The following is a 20366-nucleotide window of genomic DNA, read 5'->3' as shown; positions in this document are numbered from 1 at the left end:
CTAGGAGAGAGTACACAGAAGAAAGAGTATGACCCTAAATTTATGGTATCCATAGGGAGAGAAAGTTTCCACTTATTTTATGACATTCTAAGGGTGTGAATTAATTATGCTCCACTGTCCTAAGAAACTTTTGTAGGGACAGGTCATCTCTCTTAAAGCCACAGCACTCTAATCACTGGGTATCTGTCCATTAGTAACAAGTTAAAAATCTTCCAGGATTTTATTCCGTCACAGCAGATGTGTGTTGAAAAAGCAGCTTGGTAGCTGGAAACCATTATGGAAAACATTATGGAAACTGTGACAGTGCAGTCCAGAGGAAAGGCAGGTGTTTCATCTAGCAGACACTTGCCTCACATTTCATTGCTTCCCACATTTCCAGGGTTGAAAAGCAAGGAGTGTGCTTCAGAGTGAAGCAACAGTCCTAAAGTTACACTGATAAAAATGCTACATTTTTACACTTAATATTTCATACTAGCTATATGTGTGCAGTGTGCCTATACCTCATTGCTTGAATATACTTCAAAATGTTGCTCAGAAGCAGTCTTCCAAGTAGACAAAAAACATTGCTAGGTACTGTGGGTGTTGCACTTTATTTGAGATCTGAAGGACTGGCTGATAAATGTATTACTGTTTGAAAAGAGTTAAAATGAATGTTTTTCAAGTTGTGCATAAGATATGCAAGAAATAACATTTAAAAGCCTACACTTTCTATGCAAAACCAACAATAAAGGTTCGAAGTTTGGAACACTTGAGAAATTTATGAAGTCTGAAAGGCTCTAGGCCTTTCAGGTGTTGGTTTTGGGTTTTAAGCATCACTGGGCCTTGCTGTATATCACAGAAGCTGCATGAATGAACTTTTTGTTTCTTTTTTAGGTGATAGCAGACAGAGTCGGCATTGGCTGTAGTTTAGTTCGTGGCAAGTATAACAGAGCTTGGAATGAAGTTCAGTTGGTTGAACACTCTCCCAAAGGGCTTCTGCTTCCTCCTCAAGAGTATATTGTAGATCTAATGTTTGAACCAGGCCATTTGCTAAAACAAGGAAGTGCACATGCTGATCAATACAAATGTATTTAATCATCTTGATGAATTTCACCAAAATAAATATTTTAAATATGTTTGCAGTGCTGTATTTATGGAACATGAGGGGGTTCATATACAGCTATCAAAAAGAAGCATATCTGGTATGTTGTTTTAAAGGTTTAATTAAATGTGGCTTTCATATCTAGCTTCAGTGCTTAGAAATTTTGTTAATTTTTTTGTAAAATGTTAAGAATACATTGCAAAACTACAGAATTAAATTTAGTAATCAATAATATTTTGTGTTCACTAACATTACAATGCTTATTAAATAAGTTAAATACCAATACAGCATATTCTCTTTTTTTTATTTTTAATTTTCCTTCAAACTTATAGGAATTTCATGTCCATAAAGCAAAAAAATGTGGCATCTGATGAAATGATAGGACACCTAAAAACAGCTGGATAATTTTTGTGTGAAATAACCCAAGAACTGAGAAATAGAACTACAATAACAGTGTACTTTCATCCTCTGTAGAAAAAATCCCATTTATATTTCTTAGAGCTTGGCAGAGTTAATATTTACATATAATAGGATACTCTGGATGAAAGTATATACTGTTTGTCTTGGCACAGGAAAGACAGATGATTGGTAAGTTAGATCTGTTTAAGTTCTTTATTTTTGACTTGAAGATAAAATGGACTCCAAGAAGTCAGCAATTTCAGACAGAGAATTTGTATTTCTTGCAGTCTTGGGTAACATGGTGTTGCTGAAGACTGGCAGCATGTTTAAGAGAGGTAAAACACGGGCTAGAACACTCTGGCAAACACTTCCTGGTGAAACTGTCAGGAAGGTACTGGAGTATTTCAGAGACCACCACTATCAATTGAGTTTACTATGGAAAACTGAGAGAACGTACTGTACAGCAATTAGGCCACTGCAGGCCTAACAGAACTGGATTTTGGTAGACCAGAACACCTACAACAAGGCATTTACTTCCTGCCTACCAAAAATGTGATTAAAAATTTTGGGGTCTGTGTTCTTTTAGCTTTTTAATGTTTGCCTTGATGCTTTGGTTGAGGAGGAGGTTTGTATCTGTTGTATTCATTACTGCTCACAAGCATGATCCCACCACTCCCTCTCCTTCCTCCTCTGACATGCAGCATGATTTCCTGGTAGCCCTTAGGGGAACATTTTATCTAAATTTATGTTGTAAATTTGCTTATATGGCCTCATGTTCATTTTTTTTAACCTTATGTTTAGCAGTCCCCTAGACATCAGAATGCAGAAGGAATCTTGAAACAAAATGCAGGATGTGCTGGCAGAACTGAGAGAAAGGTGAGGATGTGTTTCTTATTGCTATGTAGCAGGTAGGAGACTGATGGAAAGTCATATGATCTCACTGACAGGTATGACTGGGTATAGAAACCCACAACCTTCAAAGTCCAGTAAATTGAAGCAAAATAAGAATTAATTTCCTGCTAGCTATCATTTTGTATAGTTTTCTTACATTGGAATTTCATTATTTTGTATTGGAACCATAATGTTAAAGTATGACTTACTGTGTTTGAGGAGGTCTTGAAAAGAAAGCAATTTCTGTTGTTTCTAAAAAAAAAATCTATATAAAAAAATAGTCAAAATGCAGTTTTTCAAAATAAAAATTGGGAAATTTCTAGACATACAAGCTCACCTTACATAAAATAATTATCTAAACAAATAAAACCAAATACTATACCTTGCATTGTATAATGTGGAATTTGATGATCTAGAAATGTAGGATCCAAAAATGTTTTATGTCTTTCAGTTTTGAACTTTGTACTGTCTGAGTTCTGTCACTTCAAAATTGTAATGCACTTGGATGTCAGAATTAAGATATAGGCAGAATATAAACACTTCAATTAGAATGGTTACTTTGAAAACTGCACTTTTTTTGTCAAGTACGTCAAGAAATTACACACTTTTTTATTTTATGTTAATCAGGGACCTGTAATTGTGTCCATGGCCTGGTGAAGAAACTCCCCACCCTTGATAAGAGCAGCTCAGCTCACACTCATTCCAGAACTGAATCAGAAAAACAAAATGTTTAAACATTTCTGCAGGGCTCAGCTGGGTGAGAATTCCCAGGACATGCCCAGCACACACCATTTGGCTTGGGCTGTGCCTGAGGGAATCGATCGCCTCCTTCATTTAAGGAGCAGATGGGGAAGAGCTCGTATTTCCTTTTACATAATAGTTCACTGGGCAGATCAGTCACACAGAAGGAGTCAGGCTTGATGCCTTCCTAAGCACGAACAAAACAGTCTGCAGCTACCTCATTGCAGGATCTGTTCTGGCCACTAAACACTCTGCATCCCTTTTTGAAGATTTGCTGTCATGCAGAAAAGAATGCAGGATTAATAGACTACAGAAACAGAAAAGTTGAGCAGCCTCTTCAACTTAATATTTGGGACTAGCAATTAGGCTTTTCCTTTGGGAAAAAATAGTCTGGGTCTCCAGTATCCACTTCCAGAAATGTTCTTATATTTTACTGCCTAGACATGTAAATACCTGCTGTCTTAAGAAAAGGTAATCAGAAGTCAGGTTCATTCCTCCAGAGCTGTAACCACCAGGCAGTGACACAGAATGGGCCTCATGGCCAGCAGCTGTGCAGAATGAGAACCAAATGAGATGTGCTCCGCTTCTTGAAAGTGAGGGCAAATGGTCATCCCAGGACAGTGATGGGGACTGAAGATCCTGATTTGAATGAGGCACTCCCAAGGCATGCATCCTCACTGCCATGTCTGTGCTTCTGAGAGAAGCAGGCGTGAAGACTCTTTCCTCCTGCTTATAGGAACTGCCCAGCTTGGTACTGACTGTGCAGAAATGATGAAGTTCCCTGCTCAGTTCCTGCATGGTCTCTTCCAAGGCATCTGCAAGTGACGCACCACACATGCACACACCAACACACACCGCTGCCCCCACTACTCATTAAAAATAATTTTAGTTTTCATTTGGCATTGAAAAGCACAATGCTTATATAGCACATCTGCATATCAAGAAATACAAATCTGGACTGTGTTAATAAAAGGTCAGGTGTGATTCCTACCTGTCTGATCAATGTAAGTCAGTAAAGCAGCAAACCGAAGTTCCAGCAGAGGTTTTGGTATGAGAGAGTCTAATGGCTGGGCAAACCTCTGCTTTTGCTTGTTCTGTGTGTCTGGGACCATTGTGGCTAAGGGAGTAATTCCAGACTCTGCAGATGAGTTTTTGGCTGAGACCTGTTTCTGAGGGGTGCTTCTGGTAATCACCTCACTGCAGAAGTGGACTCTTCTTCCCCCAGCAGGCACCAAGGCAGTACAGATTGCTTGCAGCAGCAGCTCTTCCATGCTTCTCTTCTGTTGCCCTCTATCCTGAGCATTAGGAACACTGAGGTTAACTTACATTTGTTTATGCTAGCAGGGAACAACTGCAGTGTAATTTACAGATTTGGGACATTTCAAATGGTGTCTGATTACTCACTGCTAAACTAGAGCAGTTGACTTGACATCACTCCCTCAAACATTGCAGTCCCGTGCATGTAGAAATTGAAATGAACTCTTCTTCCAGGAAATCTCTGTTGCTGATTAACTCTGGGTCCTGAGAAGAATCCAGAGCTCTCAGAACAAAATACATATTTATTTTCAGATGCAAGAGGAACTTTTGTCTGTTACTTTTCTCACTAAACTTGTCTTCAGGGAAAAACAAGTCTTTTATTAGTAAACATGCGCTTTGAATGGTGACATACTATTTCATCTAGAGCTTCTTTGCATGGATCTGCGCCTCTTCTACTACATTATTTATTTCTCTGTAAATCCAGCTCATTATTGACACAGAACATCAGAATGGAAACTGCAGTGGCAGTAGACATTTCCTGGCCAGCATGTCAACTTAGTTAAGTGCAGTAAAACATTTATTATATTCATAGCCACCTAGCTGGTTTATACAAGGGTCTTTCTCCCAACAACTCTTTGGCACTTTCTATTTTCCTTCAGAAGACTGAAAAAAAAAAGACCAAAAAATCCCTATATAATTAGAATCCCAAACACATTGTAACAAAGCAGAAGAAAGCATAAGAATGGACAGACAGACTCAAGCCAGGAGTCTATCCTTGAACGTAACCCATCTCCAGCAATGGTCAATATGGAGAAGGTAAAGAGCATGGCTCAAATACATTTCTGCATTTCCAGAGTACTCTGCTAGGTTCAGCACTTCACAACTGAGGGGATTTCTGTGTGTCTAGGGATTTAGTAACACATTTACACAGAGGTGAAAATACATAGCACTACAACCTACATAGCTCTACAACCACCCACTGGCACATCCAATACACAAACCCTCTAACTCTACAGCTGTGCCACTGTACCTCCTTTCCTCCCAGGCAGCTGTACCTCTTCCAAATAGCACAGAGGGCTCTGCTCTAGCACTGGCTGGGGCCTTTGCAATACAACTGTGTATATGGGACATGGGACAGTTCACCAGAACTGCTACTAGAGCAGATCTTTGCAGAGAAATTAACAGCTCTTTAGACCTCTTAATGAGCTTGTTATTTTTCTATTACACAAACACTGTCTCTGACACTTAAAGATATCAGAAATAGTGGAAGAAATAGTGGAATAACTTTATCTGGTCTTCCTTGTCCACTGTCACCCAGGCAGAATTTAGAATTCACGTACAAGTAGAGTATGCACAGGAATGAGTGAAACACAGTGGGGGAGAGACATACACATACATACACACGTATATATGTCTTTGACCTATAAAAATGTTATTTGCAGGACATGGAAGAAATTAGAGTATTGGAGATACAATGAGCTAGTAAAAGCTTTTCTTTCATGAAGAGTGAGCTTATTTGCATGGTAATGAACCAGCTTGTTTTTCCAGCTCATTTATGTTTCACTGATATGCTAAGACACCATCTATGGAAATCTTGTACAAAGCATAATTGAAGCAAGTTCCTACTTGAAGCTGGATAGATGTTGGGGGAATTACAAGGTGAGAAGAACAATCATATCAGACTAGGCAACAGATCCTGTTACTCATGCAGCCCTTTGCCCAGGCTACACCCACCTATTCAAATGCTGTCTACAAACAGCTCCCCCCATGCTAATACTACCTTGCAAGTTAGCACAGCAGACCCTGTCTTCCAGCAGACCAGATGCTTGGGATTTGCAGGATCTCTTTGCTTATTCTGAAATAAGAGACAGAAAAAGCTCTTCAGCAAGAGCTGTTAGCTGTTTGCTGCTGGTTTTCACTCATCCATGCTGCATAAAAGTAACAAAACTCTCCCTAGGCTCCATAGTGTGTAAAATCTTCCCTTTTTGTGGTGCCAGTGTTGTGCAAGTTTGCTGTAAAATATGGCACCAAGTTCTTGTGAAGCAGAAACTGCTCCTAAGTCACTTCATTCTTTTGTTACGAGAAAGGTTGAGCGAACCACCCAACCAGAGACCTCGGTGCCTGCTGCTCCCACAGCTTGCAGTCTTCTCCATTTCATTGTTGCTTTATCTTACTGTTTCCAGGAGACATCCCTAGATTGTCTTACTGTGTCTGATACTCATCTCCTGTGTTTTCTCATCTACATCCTATTGTGGTTTAACATCAACCATCAGCCCCACCCTGCCTTTCATGCACTCTTCCTCCTGTAAGTGAGGGGAGGGAATCAGAAAATTCTGTTTAATAGGTAAAACGAAAGCTGCACATGCAATCAAAGCAGCACTAGGAATTCATTCACCACTTGCCATGGCCAGGCAGGTGTACAGCCATCCCCAGAGAGCAGGGCTCCAGCACATGTTAACAGTGACTCGGTCAGACAAACGGAATCACAGATCACAGAACCAGCTGGGTTGGAACAGACCTGAGATCAGAGTCCAGCCTTCGAGCAGACACCACCAAGGCAGTTAGACCATGCTTCTAAGTACCAAGTCCAGTCTTTTCTAAACACCTACAAGCAGTGGACCTCCACCAACACCATAAAGGACATCATTCTGAATGTCCTCCCCCTTCCTTCTTCTCCCCCCTGTTTTATATATGGAGCATGATGCGATATGCTATGGAATATGCCTCTGGTCACTTGTGGTCAGCGTCCTGGCTCTGCCCCCTCACAGGTCCTTGTGTAACCTCAGCCCACTTGCAGGTGGAGTAAGGAGCAGAAAAGGCCTCAGTGGTATGTAAGAGTTGCTCAGCAGTAACAAACACAGCCCCATGTTATCAACGTCTCCAGCACAAAACCAAAACACAGCCCCATACCGGCTTCTGTGAAGTAAATTAACTCTATCCCATTCCAAATCAGCACACCTTTTTCTACAGATCATCAGTTCTTCCTAGTTATAAGAAGGATTTGAACAAAAACCCCCACACCATAGCATGTTTTTAATTCCTTTTTAGTATGAGCTTCTCTGAACAAGGTGCTTTCAGTGACACAGTCTGAAAGAAGATTCCTTAAAGGCCAGGTGTTAAAAAGATATTAAAGAGTCAAAAGGCTTTTCAAAATGTCAAGTCATTAGTTTTAATTGGCATTAGGGAACATATTATGAAAGACTGGAGGTCTGCTCGGTGTCCCAAGGTATAACAGATGTTGGTAATGATACCTAATTTCCAAAATTGGAGAATTCTCTGACAAATGGGCACTCTTAAGACACAGTTTATCCATGGTAGATCATACAGAAGAATCACATGCTGTGAGTGCCAGTTTCTTTTCATTACACTGTTTTTTCTCCAGACTTCTAATGTAAGTGGGTTTAATCTGAGATTCACCTGCTATTAATGGGAGCTGCATTACCAAAGAGAGAACTAGGTGACTAAAGACTGGTTACTAGGTATAAATATGTGCAAAAAAGTCAGGGGCTTTAAGCCCAAATCTTGGGCTATTCAGGTACTAAATTTCTACAGGAACTCCCAATGACAAGAGAGTATCAGGAACTGACGGGGACTTGGACTTTGCAGCACTGGGCCAAATTTAACGTTGGGTCTAAGGAAGCTCACTGGAGTTTCCACAAGCCAAGAGCTGTGTGGCATGTGGTACAGGTTTAAAACACAAATAATGTGAAATTTAGGCTTAGCTCAGGATGCAGAGTTCCATGTGCCAAGGATCACACTGGTCCAATGCTCAGGGTGCCTTCTTCAGAGCAAAACCTCTGGTCAGAAATATGGAGTTATTTACACAGGGATTAGTCTGTAGCATTTGTTACCATGAGATAGAGGAGGTATGGGAGTCACAGAATCCTAGAATGGTTTGAGATGAGAGGGCTCTTAAAAATCATCTCATTCCAACCCCCACAGTGGGCAGGGACACCTTCCACTAGACCAAGTTGTCCCAAGCACCATCCAACCTGACTTTGAGCACTTGTAGGCATGGGACGTCCACAGCTTCTCAGGGGAACCTGTTCCAGTGCCTCATCCAGGGGCTGCCACTGATTCAGTGTGTTGTTGTCACTTGCTGTGTATTTGCTGACCACAGAAATTCAGTAGTAGAGAGTAGCACAGGTTTCAGTCAGGTCCATGCTCAGTTTTGATACTGAAACACTGCTGGACGTTAGGTATGGTGGGGAGGTATCTTTGCTTGGCACTCAGAAATTAGAGCAATTCACTAATAAATGGGCTTGCAATACCTGACCTATCAGCATTTTTCTTGGTAGACAAATGACAGTATGGTGTAGAGACAAGATGAAACCATATGAAACCTAGAGCCTGCTCTGGTCCTTTCTACCCTCTTCTTACATAGCAGATATGGACAAAACCATCTACCACAGCAGCACTGACTCAGTACACTCTGCCTTTTAAAAAGCTCCTCACCTAAGGTTCCCACATAAGTAGGTTTTCCCCACAGATCTGGCCAGATTTTATATCACATGAAGCTGCAGAAGTTTTTGCTCAGCTCAGAGTTGCTCAGACAGGTCCTGGAAAAGAAACCCCAAATCCTGTTCCAGTGGGAGCAGGGTGTGCTGGGCCAGATTGCTACCAGGCACTTCATTTTCATCAAATGGAACAGCAGCTCATGCCTTGAGAACAGAATGCTAGTTTTTCCAACAAAAATAAATCTTTGGAGGCTCACCTAAGAGAGAAGGAAAGAAGATTCATAGCTTCACTTACATTAATCCCAAATTTAAAATACGTCTAAGATGAATGAGTGGGAATAAAACTTGTTCTAGCAATCCTCATTCCTCAGTAATTCCCATTTGCTGGGAAAAAGGCAAACTCTGTTATCAGGGAAATCACTCTGTGGAAGAGAGTAATTTTCCTAATCAGAGTGTGAAGCATGCCCTACTCTTAAATCATTTATATTTTACTTTTTTATGATGCAATCACAAATTAGCTTTTTCTGTGTTTGTAATGAGACAATAGAACAGATGGTCAGGGCTTAGTTCAGGGTGATAAATCCATTAGGATAACCTACAGAAAGTTGCTGCTATGGCAGTTGCTGCCAAATAAGTGTTCATTCAATTTTCTGTTCAGGCTTTGGGTACTGTGTGAAGAACCATCTCAGTTCTTCAGTACCTTGGGATAAAAGGGATGCACAATTTTGTGTAATATATTATTAGTGTCTACATAGCTCAAGGAACTGGATGGTAATGATATGGGGGATGCATAGGGTAATGCAGGGAAATAGCCTGGATCTGTTTCTTCCCAATAGCTGTCCCTGAAGATACACATACTCCATACCAGACTGCATGTCTACTTATAGCTGAACCAATGGCTCAATTGCAGAGTTGAGTTTTCTGTCGAGGAGTGATTGCAAAATCCCATTTAACTTTGAATTCATGCCTTCACTTGTTATGCAAGAAATTTCTCAAAACATTTAGAATCCTAGTATAATTCATACTGCATAGGATCTATTGAGGGCATTTGGTGTAATCCAACTCAAAGCATTTGTCACAGTGGACCAAATCCAAAGGTCTCTTCCAACTGGAACTATTCTATTCTATTCTGTCCTGTTCAAATTTCACCCTTAGACTCCAAGAGAAGGCTCTCAAGCTAGCCCACAAATATGAGCTATTACTTTCCAAAAACAAAAGTTAGAATAATTAGATATCCTATAGCTTATGATTAGCAAAAAGAGATATTAAACCATAAAGCAAAGTGAGAAGTTGTGTGTTCATTATTTCTGATGATGTCTTTGACCTGAATCACATCAGGCTGCTCCATAAATGAATCAGAATCCATAGATCATCTTCAGGGAGGTTCAGATCTGCATTCAGTCTCTGTGTGTCTCTGGAAACCAGCAGTACCCTTTTCCAAGGTACTTTGACACTTCTTCCTATAAATTTTGCCCAAATCCCTTTCCATCACTGGAATTCAGCACCAGAGCACTACCACATACCTTTAGATAGTGTTTCCATGTGGAAACAGTATCTCCACCAAGAGCTCCATAGTTTCATCACACCTGAGTGGCTAGAGGCTGGCTGTGTCAAATCCATTAGAGGAGAGAGAAGACTCTGCCAAGGAAGGATGTGGAGTTCCTGCAGTATCTCTTACAAAAGCATTGAGGGTTTCCATGGAGAAAACAGCTCCCCACAGATACAGCCCACCATGGAAGGGCTTATGCCAGACCCCTGTCCTTCACTCCCTGGGCACCTGGGCACACAGCACCCCTGCATATGACAGTCCAGGACAAAATGTTGTATGGTGAGCTCCCACGTGTTTCAGAGGAAGCACCCCACAGGAGGGGGCATACATTAGATCTGACAAAGAGAGCAGAGGAAAACCGATTGCATACAAATGCATACAAAATAAAACCACCACAATTTCAGTGTTTTCTTCCATACGTGGTAATGTCAAGGGGCTTTATTAACAAAAGCTGTGTAAGCAGAGGTTTGAATTTGAACAGGGCTTTTTTTCACTTCTGCACTTTGTTGCTGCCTGGCTGAGTGCTCAGTATCTGCCAGTGCAGGCATTACGTGCTGCTCTGCTTGTCCCCAGTCAGTCAAGGCAGAGCCTGAGCTGGGAAATGGCTGGAGCCCCAATAAATATTAGCAGGATAGTCTGGGATGAGGCTGCTTCCCTCTTCCCTTCTGCTCTCACCTACACATGGGATGCTGCTGCTGCCTCGGCACAGAGCCACACTACAGGAGGAGCTGAGGAGCTTTTCCCCATCTACACGTGTCTGATGGGACATTGTGCTTTGGATGAGTGACCCTTCCTTGGATGCAGCTTGTGCACATGCTGGAGACAGGTGCCATTTTTAGCAATAAATCTGCTGAATTACAACTCAGGGAGAATTTACTTGAAAATTTACATAATGTAGCTAGGGGAGATTTTTAAATGCTTCCCCTTGTGCATAAGGGAGATAAAAAAAATAGGTGGAAAATTAAGTAACAGTTTAATTGGCTTCCACAACAGTCTATGGGGAGAAAGGCAGGCCGGATGTCTGCCTAGCTACACGGCTTGGTGTGTGCTGTAACCATGGGAGGCAACATTACAGGCATGACAGGACAATGATTTGGTTTTTCAGCACTGAAGATCTGAAAAATGAATTACCTCCAGCTGGGGGGTTGTTTTCCACTTGAGGAAGACCTGTCATGCTGGTTTGGATGACTGCAGGTCAGACTTCTGTTTCAGGGGAAAATGGAGGATTTTCTCCTGCTCTGCCATGTGTGGGAACTCAAAATGTCTCTCAGACATTTTTAGAGGTTCCAGGCCTTGGTCAGAAGCATTCTAGACCCTGGCAGACAGCTGAAAAACAACTGTGATTTTGAGTTTGAGCCATGGAATGAATTACCAACTTTGGAGGTGGAACAAGCAATCACAAAAGGTTAGATAGTATAGTATAAGTAGTTACGAAGTAGAGAGGAAATTTTTTTAGTATTGTACAGGGGGGTTTTAGCACATGTACAGGGGGGTTTTCACTTTGTACATGAGGGTCAGAAGTTCTAAGATGGAGGAAAGTGGGCTGATCCCATCCTTCTTCCTTCTTCTTCCTTACCTCCATGTTCTTGGTGATGTTGGCACTCATAGATTGGTTTAGAGTAGAAAAACACTTGGCAACGTAGGTAGTAGGTATTGGGGAATAATTGTAAACATGTTATACGTAATATATCTTATAAAAGATAGCAGCAACCCTGGGCGGAGAAAGAGACGAAGAAGACAGCAGATAGAGAGGATGTCAGGGTGTGTGTGTGCCTCTACCCAGGCCACTGATCAAATAGCTGCAGTCCAAGAACATAATCTGTTAGATAACTAGCAATAAACTGCCTTGAGACCGAACAGCTAAGCCTGCGGAGTTTTTCTTTGGAAGCACGGGTTGGAGGAGGAATTTCACCACCACATGTGGCCCCAAAACAAGGCTGGGGTTCCCACATCTGGCGTCCCTGGTCGGGCATCAATAAAAAGAAGAAAAAGAAACATCAAACAACCTCCAACCTTCATCGGCAGAAAAAGAAAGAAGAAAAAAAAAAAAAGAAGAGCAGTACACACTCTCCGCATTTTCAAGAAGAGAGGGAGCGGAAAGCTCAAGATAAGAACTTGACCTTCACCAAGGCATTTCGTCTGGAGGACAGCCAGGAGGAGAGAAACCAGAAGCGCGCCTGGGATTCCTCGCCTGTGACCTGCTGGACGATGGACAGTGCCATCTCCGGACTGACTTCATGCTGACTCAGCTTTTGGTGAGAATGGTTGAAATTAAGAACATGGGGAGGGAAGGAATTTTTCCCAAGGACACACCAAAGACTTTTTTTTAGCCCTATAGGGCGAAACTTCTACCCATCAGGTAGAGACAGCCCAAATGAAATGAAAGCTTTGTTATCATAGGTGCGGTGTAGTCACTCGCACACAGATATATATTTTTCTTGGGATTGAATTTTTGGCAAAAGATCAATAAGTAACTTTATTACTGAGCCACAAAAGGACAAAAAGATAAGACTGCTGCAAAACTTTTGTTTTTAACAAGGACAATATTATAGCCAGCTCTACAGCACGGCACGTCCAGCCGGACAGCTGGGGTTTCTATGGGAGCACAAAGGGGAAAGATTGCCCAGCCAGCAGCTCGGGGCAGTTTTCCTCACCACAGATCCAGGGAAAGCAGGACTGCCTTCCATGGACAATCAGGGGATGGTCTGTCATCATGCCCTGTGTGTCCGGGTTCCCACTGTTCCTCAGTTTCCCTCGAACCTCAATCCCTGAGCTCCTCCAATGCAAATCCCCCAGACAGAGAGATAAGCCAAGCACAGCCGCAGCCCCCGGTGGGGGAAGGGACCAGCACTGCTCGAGTCCGAACCCGCGGCGGGAGGGGCAGCGGCGGCGGCGGCGTCTCCGGTGGGGGAGGGTGCAGAGGGAGTGCAGAGCAGAGAGGGAAGAGGAGGGGAGAGGAGAAATCTCTCGTGGCTGCTCGGGCTGGGAGTCCAAAACAGCCCGCGGTGCAGGCGAGAGGGGGGGCAGCGGGAACAGCGCAGACACGGGGCAGCGGGGGCGCGGGTGCAGCGGCCAGGCGTCCCGAGCGTCCCGTGGCGCGTTCAGTGTCGAGAATCCGTGAAGTCGCAAGAGCGGCCACCCAAGAGGCGGGGGCAGCTCCCGGATCGCGGCAGCCAGTCCCGCTGAGGAAATAGCAGAGGGACAGCGAGAGGCGTCCTTCGCTGCAACTCAGGCGGTGGGCACGCGCGTGAAGGTTGAGCAAAGCCCAAGAGCCACGGGTGCAGGGAATTCTCGCATCTGGAACGCGTGGGACAGGCGCAGGCGGGGCGGGGCCGGTGCGCGCGGGCTGTGGGTGCTGGGACAGTCAGGAGAGGGGCAAAGCGAAATGGGAAACATCGGGACCGGAATGGGAACAGAGAGTGTGATTGCGTCAGCCTGGGGAGGGATGGCAGTGGCTCTGAACCGGGCGCTGCGAGCCGGAGTTAGGCGAAAGCACGGCCGGGACCAGAGCAGGAGCGTCCTCACCCCCGGGGTGACACAGGCAGGGACGGAGCGTGGCCAGGATGATTCAGGGCATGGTCCGTCGCGGTTCCCATGGCAACAGCCAGCACAAACCCACAGCAACCCCTGTGAGTTTCAGACGGCCAGAACAGAATAGTTATTGCATCAAAAATTAGTTACACATAGATCGGTTGTTAGAAGAAATGTTAGACTGAAAGTTTATCAGGAATTAGTACGGGGTTTGCGAATGTAAATCAATTGTCGGAAGTACATATTGGAGAGCGAAGTGCATGGAACCATGGCGCGGGGTCTTTCGCATCTCGAGCGCGGCACAGGCACTGACAGCGTCAGCGGCGGCGGCGGCCGCCAGCCAGCCGAGTGCCCACAGGCTGCGCGGTGACGGCGCGGGGGGGGAAACCCGAGCGCGGGACGCGGCGCGGGGCGCGGCGGCGGCGGGGAGCGGCGGTCGCGCGCTGATGACGTCAGCAGGGCGCCGAACTACGCTGAGCGGGGACAGACACCGGGGCCGGGCGGGACGACCCGAGCGAGACCGGAACGGTGCCGGGTTCAGTCGGGCGTGAGAGGGGACATTCCCGAGCCCACGGCCGTGGCCGGGGCCGGCGCGGCGGGGTGCAGTCGGGGCTGGTGTTCCTTCTCTCGTTCCCATGGCGACACAGACAGAGACGGGTGAATCCAGGATGCACTCTGCGTTTGCAGAAGTTAAAGCGAACGCAGAAGTGCCAGAGAGGGACAGATTGCAGGAATGGGTCCAGCGCAGCCGACACTGGGCGTGTGCGAGGGCTGAGAGCAGGAGAGAGACACAGTCACTCCAGTGCAGGCAGAAGCGGGGTGTGACTGTGCCAGAACTGCTCCCCTGCGCTCCGCTCGGGCTCGTGCAAGCGGGGACTGGGCAGAGCCAAGGCAGGGATTTCTTTTGTCACTGCTTCTCCACAGCAGAGCTGCGGTGTGACAGATGCTGAGGCTTTTTCCACTGCAGTGCACATCAAAACATTAACAACAAATACACGGCACAGCCCAGAAACCACAGCGGTCAAAGTAAATAACTTTTTGCAATCACATCTATTACACCAAATGTCCCACAGCAATGATGAGATGAAATTCCAACATTCACCCAAAAAATAAGATACAGCTAAGTCGCCACTTGAAATTATAAGGACCTTCTTCAAACTTCTCCAATGTTTTTAAATGCTAACCCCAGATTTTTTAGTTAGGTGACAGAATTGATCAGCACATGCACCCATCCGGTGTGGTGAAATGATATTGTTTATAGAACATAATGTGAAAAAGAGATAGTATAATGAGAATTGAGATAGAGAATTGAATAGCATGAAACTTTAGTAATTTATTATGTTAAGGTTTAAGTTAAGTTGTATTTTAGCATTTTATTAATAATAGAATTGAATTTTATATATAGTTTAATTTAAGTTTAAGTATTGTTTAATTAGAGTATATCACTTTAAGTTTATCTTAGTTTGGGCCCTGAAAAAGTTAAGTTTATAAGCATTTAATTGATAATGAATTTATATATTGTTAATTTGATATATATATATATAGGTTTCATAAAGTTAATATAATTTAGGGATTTTTTACCAATATTTTATATGTTAAGTTTAAGTAGTGTTTAATTCAAAAAAATTATTTTAAGTTTTTCAAAGGTTAAGTTTGTTCAATTAACAAAGTTTAGTTGTTTTTCTTTAAGAATAATAAGGTTTTGACTGAAAGAGTTTATGAGATGATAATGAATATTAAGTTAAAGGGAAGAAACAGTCTATCGGATTTTTGGTTTTATTTTAGTCTTTTCTGTTTTATTGTAAGTTTATCAGTGTATAAGAGTCTTGAAGAAATTTATTCTGAGTTTTTCTGAGATCGATTTCATTGTTTAATGATCACTTGTTTATTTTGTTATTTCTTTGTGTAATGATACAAAGAGTGTTTGTTTCCAAATTCTTTCTTTTGCGTTTAACTATTTAAGTGTTTTATAAATGTTATTGTTAAGAAATTTTATCATGTTATCAGGTGAAGCTCTGTGCTTTGTTCTTTCATAGCGAATTTTCGTATGTTTTATTGTTGTTTTTGTAATCTCATCCAGGTTACATGTCATTCTGAAGTTTCATTTTGGATTTTAACTATGTTGTGCATTTTTCTAGGTGAACTCTCTGGTTTTTTCTTGTGAGTGGAATCATTGCATTTCTATTTTTTAACACTCTTGAATGTTTTTCAGAAAATCTCAGAGACAGATGCCTGAAGCATTCTGACAATGTTTTGTTAATGTTTATTTTATGGTTTCTTTCAATTGAAAAAACATCTGTTTCCTTCAAAGGAGTTTCAAGAAGAATGAATCCTCGTATCATTTGATCAATTTATCAGTTTGAACTTTGAGTGTTTATTTCATATGAAAATGTTATAATAAGTTGTTATGTTTTAGGTATCATATATGTAATATTAGTATAAGCTTTGTTTAAGATAGTATGATAAAGAGCATCACTCCAATTTAAAGTTTGGGTTTTGGCCAGGCCCGGATTTTAACTTGGACGGATGAGTTTGCCAGCAAAATTCAGAGGTTTTTGCACAAAAATGAATGTTGTATAGATCATTTTGATCCATCAATTCGATCCTACAAATTTGACAGCTGACACAGCTTTGTGGTGAAACTTGTCAGCCCTGCCCGGGAAGGGAATGCCAATTTTCACTGGAAACAAGTGTTTCAGCTGTTTGCAGACTCTGAACCACTGGCACAATGTTTCTGATAATTATGCTTTGTTCAATTTTATATATGTTATTTAGAATCTTTCTTTTGAACTCTTTTGAATTGTTATTGATTTTGATAAGTTTTCTGCATTTTATTATTACGATATTTTGTCTTGTTCTATATTATGTTTTATATTTTAACCTTCTTGTTTCAAAAGAGAAGAAGAGAAAGAGAGAAAAAAGAAAAAAGGTGCAAAGAGAGAAGAGAAGTGAAGAAGTGCCTGAAATAAGGCTGGAATAAGTAATGAAAATTTTGTATATTTTAATCTTTTGAGATTGTTCTTTTGTAGATTTGATTTCACTGATTGTCGAGGAAAATATGAGGAGAGTGCCAGACACTGGATGGATCAAATTGAAAAAATCAGTCAAGTTAATAACTTTGAGCAAGGATCGTGGTAATGTTTTCATGAAGTTTAAAATAGATCTTTGTTTTTATCTTACAGGCCCTCAAAAGGTGTTCTTATAGATTTAGAGATAATGGCTCAGATCATTGTTAAGGCAAACACTGGATTGCTGATAATGTCAGGCAGAGATTTCCTAATCATTCATTTACATTTAAAGAAAGAAAAAATATTTTGAGTGGACAATCCAAAGTCACAAGATTTTTCAATCACGTTGTTAGAATACCCAGAAGTTTGCACAGTTCATTTTTTAGCTCACAATACGTTAAATGCAAAAATAAGTTCTAGAGAAAAATCAAAAATAAGTTAAGAATTAATAGAAAAGATGACAGTGTTTACTAATAGTTCAAGGAAAACTCACAAATCACATGGAAAATTCCAAAAATAGAGAAATGGGAATCAGATGTAAAAAATGGTAAAAGACTCACCACAAATTGTAAAATTAGTAGTAATAGTCAGGGTTTTTCAGTTATTTCAGAAGCCATCAATCTGATCACAGATTCAGTGTATATTGCAAATGTGACCAAACAATTAGAGGAATCACTTTTAAAACATACGGACAATGAAGTTTTATATTCGTATCTATTATGTATGAAAATAATCCTGATAGACAGAGAACATAAATATTTTGTTATGCACATCAGAATGCATTCTTCATTTCTGAGGTTTTTAGTAAAAGTAAATGTTCATGTAGACAGATTCACAGTGTCCATCTCACAAACACTGCCAGACATTTTTGAACAAGAAAAATTGAGCCATGCATTTTTTCACAAAAGTATACAAACATTGATGGAATCCTTTCGCTTTCTAAAGGTCAGGCAAAGGAAATCATCAACGCTTGTCAGAGTGTCAGTTTGTACAGCGTCCTGTATTTACAGGAGTGACCAATTTGAGAGGTTTGGAAAAAGTCTTCAGCTGTGGCAAACTGATGTCACAAAATATGCATTTTTTGAGAAGCTTGAAAACATTTGTGTTTCAGTTGATATGTTTTCACATTTATGTTTCAGTTCACACATTTTCAGGAGCAATTTTTGGATCATGACATACAGGAGAAACCACAGAATATATCATACCTTGAAATCCATTTGGATAAACAGAAAAGGGGAGAGGCAGGTTTAACACCTTTTATGCGGCTGAACAAAGCTCTGTATGTATTGAATTTTTTAAATGGTTCTTTCTCAGAGCCCACACCACCAATTGTTAGGCATTTTACAAACAGTGCACGAGCAGTGCTAAGGGAAAATTCTTCAGTTTTGTCAAAAACCCAGAGTCAGGACAAATTGAAAGTTCATTTACATTAATAACTTGGGGCAAGGGTTTTGTTTGTGTTTCTATAGAACGAGGATCGAAGTGGGTGTCGGCAAGGCATGTGAAACCTCATCGGGTACAGATGCCAGTGAACATGGACCAGAGAAGCAGAGAAGCAAGCACGCAGACAAAGATGGACAGCAACGCTGCAGACGTCTCGTCAGACGACAATTGGGAACTCAGAGACTTGGGGTTTTTCTGGGGAATCAAGTGTTGTTTGGATGTTGCTGCATTGCGGGGTTTCTCACAGAGGTTGGGGATATGGACATGGGGTTCAGACAGATAGTGTTCATGTACTTCATTCCTTTGCTTGTTGCCTTGGGCAATGGGACAGGCTTTCCCATGAGACAACCAAGGGAAAAGGTGTGGGAGACTTTGGCAAAGGCAGCGGGTCTGGACAGCATTTGCCTGACCCATTCAGAACTGGGGAAACAATTTTTGAACCTCCAAAGTTGGCAAATTTTTGGATCGACAAAAATGGGATTTGGTACCGAATTCAATCCATTGAGAGTGGCAAAGATAGATAATCAGATAGTAGATATCATTCCAAATCAGTTCTTTCATAGAAATGCCTGGTGCAATCACACCAAAGTGACAAGCAAACTATCCCTTCAACACCCAGCCACTTTACCGAAGGGAGTGTTTTTTCATTTGCAGGGACAGAATTTGGCCTGCTATCCCTGCAAAAGTCAAAAGCAGTCCATGCAGCATTGAGGAGTTCTCATTGATAACACCTGATTTGAAAACTTTAAAGGAGCAGACACACAGGAAAGAGAAAAGGTCCTTTGAACAATATAGCCAAATTGTGATAATGATGTCTGTACTTGGGACAAGGCTCGGAGAATTGCAGTTGCAATTTTCTCACCCCAAAAACAGCGTTGGGGGTGACCTTGACACAATTGGACCACATAGCATGCTGGATTGAGTAAACATAATCGTGCCATTTCGTCTGCACTGAGTGACATGTTAACAGATGTTAGCAGTGCAAGACAAGTGGTTCTTCAGAACAGGGCAGCAGTTGGTTATTTGCTGCTGTCACATGGACACGGATGTGAAAAATTTGAGGGGACATGCTGCATGAACTTGCTTGATCATTCAAAATCTATTCATGAAAATATGAAACATGCAAAGTAGTATCAGCAAATTGAGAAAAAGAAACTTACAAGATTCTGGTGAAATGATTTCATTGGCTTTTTTAATCTTTCACCATTGTGGAAAAACTTTTTAAAATAGTGTTATATATTCTTATAGGGTTTGTAGTTCTACTTGTTCTGCCATGCATTTTCATGTGCATTCAAAGAGCCTTGAACAACATGGCAAAGCAAGTGTTTCTGGTTCAAACAGGGAGGGGAGATGTGGGAACTCAAAATGTCTCTCAGACATTTTTAGAGGTTCCAGGCCTTGGTCAGAAGCATTCTAGACCCTGGCAGACAGCTGAAAAACAACTGTGATTTTGAGTTTGAGCCATGGAATGAATTACCAACTTTGGAGGTGGAACAAGCAATCACAAAAGGTTAGATAGTATAGTATAAGTAGTTACGAAGTAGAGAGGAAATTTTTTTAGTATTGTACAGGGGGGTTTTAGCACATGTACAGGGGGGTTTTCACTTTGTACATGAGGGTCAGAAGTTCTAAGATGGAGGAAAGTGGGCTGATCCCATCCTTCTTCCTTCTTCTTCCTTACCTCCATGTTCTTGGTGATGTTGGCACTCATAGATTGGTTTAGAGTAGAAAAACACTTGGCAACGTAGGTAGTAGGTATTGGGGAATAATTGTAAACATGTTATACGTAATATATCTTATAAAAGATAGCAGCAACCCTGGGCGGAGAAAGAGACGAAGAAGACAGCAGATAGAGAGGATGTCAGGGTGTGTGTGTGCCTCTACCCAGGCCACTGATCAAATAGCTGCAGTCCAAGAACATAATCTGTTAGATAACTAGCAATAAACTGCCTTGAGACCGAACAGCTAAGCCTGCGGAGTTTTTCTTTGGAAGCACGGGTTGGAGGAGG

General features: G+C 41.9%; 1 protein-coding gene across 4 annotated transcripts in view; it reads left to right on the top strand.

Moving 5' to 3' along the window:
• The window catches only part of ARMC3 (armadillo repeat containing 3), an 82203-nt gene extending 61884 nt beyond the window's left edge, over window positions 1-20319 (top strand). For all 4 annotated transcript variants that reach the window (XM_021530390.4, XM_085565393.1, XM_085565398.1 and 1 more), the window contains one exon: window positions 874-20319. In XM_021530390.4, coding sequence (XP_021386065.2) covers window positions 874-1074 — 201 coding nt within the window. In that variant the 3' untranslated portion in view covers window positions 1075-20319. The remainder of the gene's footprint in view (window positions 1-873) is intronic.
• Window positions 20320-20366: the final 47 nt, after the last annotated feature.

The sequence above is a fragment of the Lonchura striata genome, chromosome 2 (genome assembly GCF_050655825.1).
Source record: "Lonchura striata isolate lonStrDom1 chromosome 2, ASM5065582v1, whole genome shotgun sequence".
Taxonomy (NCBI): Eukaryota; Metazoa; Chordata; class Aves; order Passeriformes; family Estrildidae; genus Lonchura; species Lonchura striata.
This window is presented reverse-complemented; position numbering and strand designations above follow the sequence as displayed.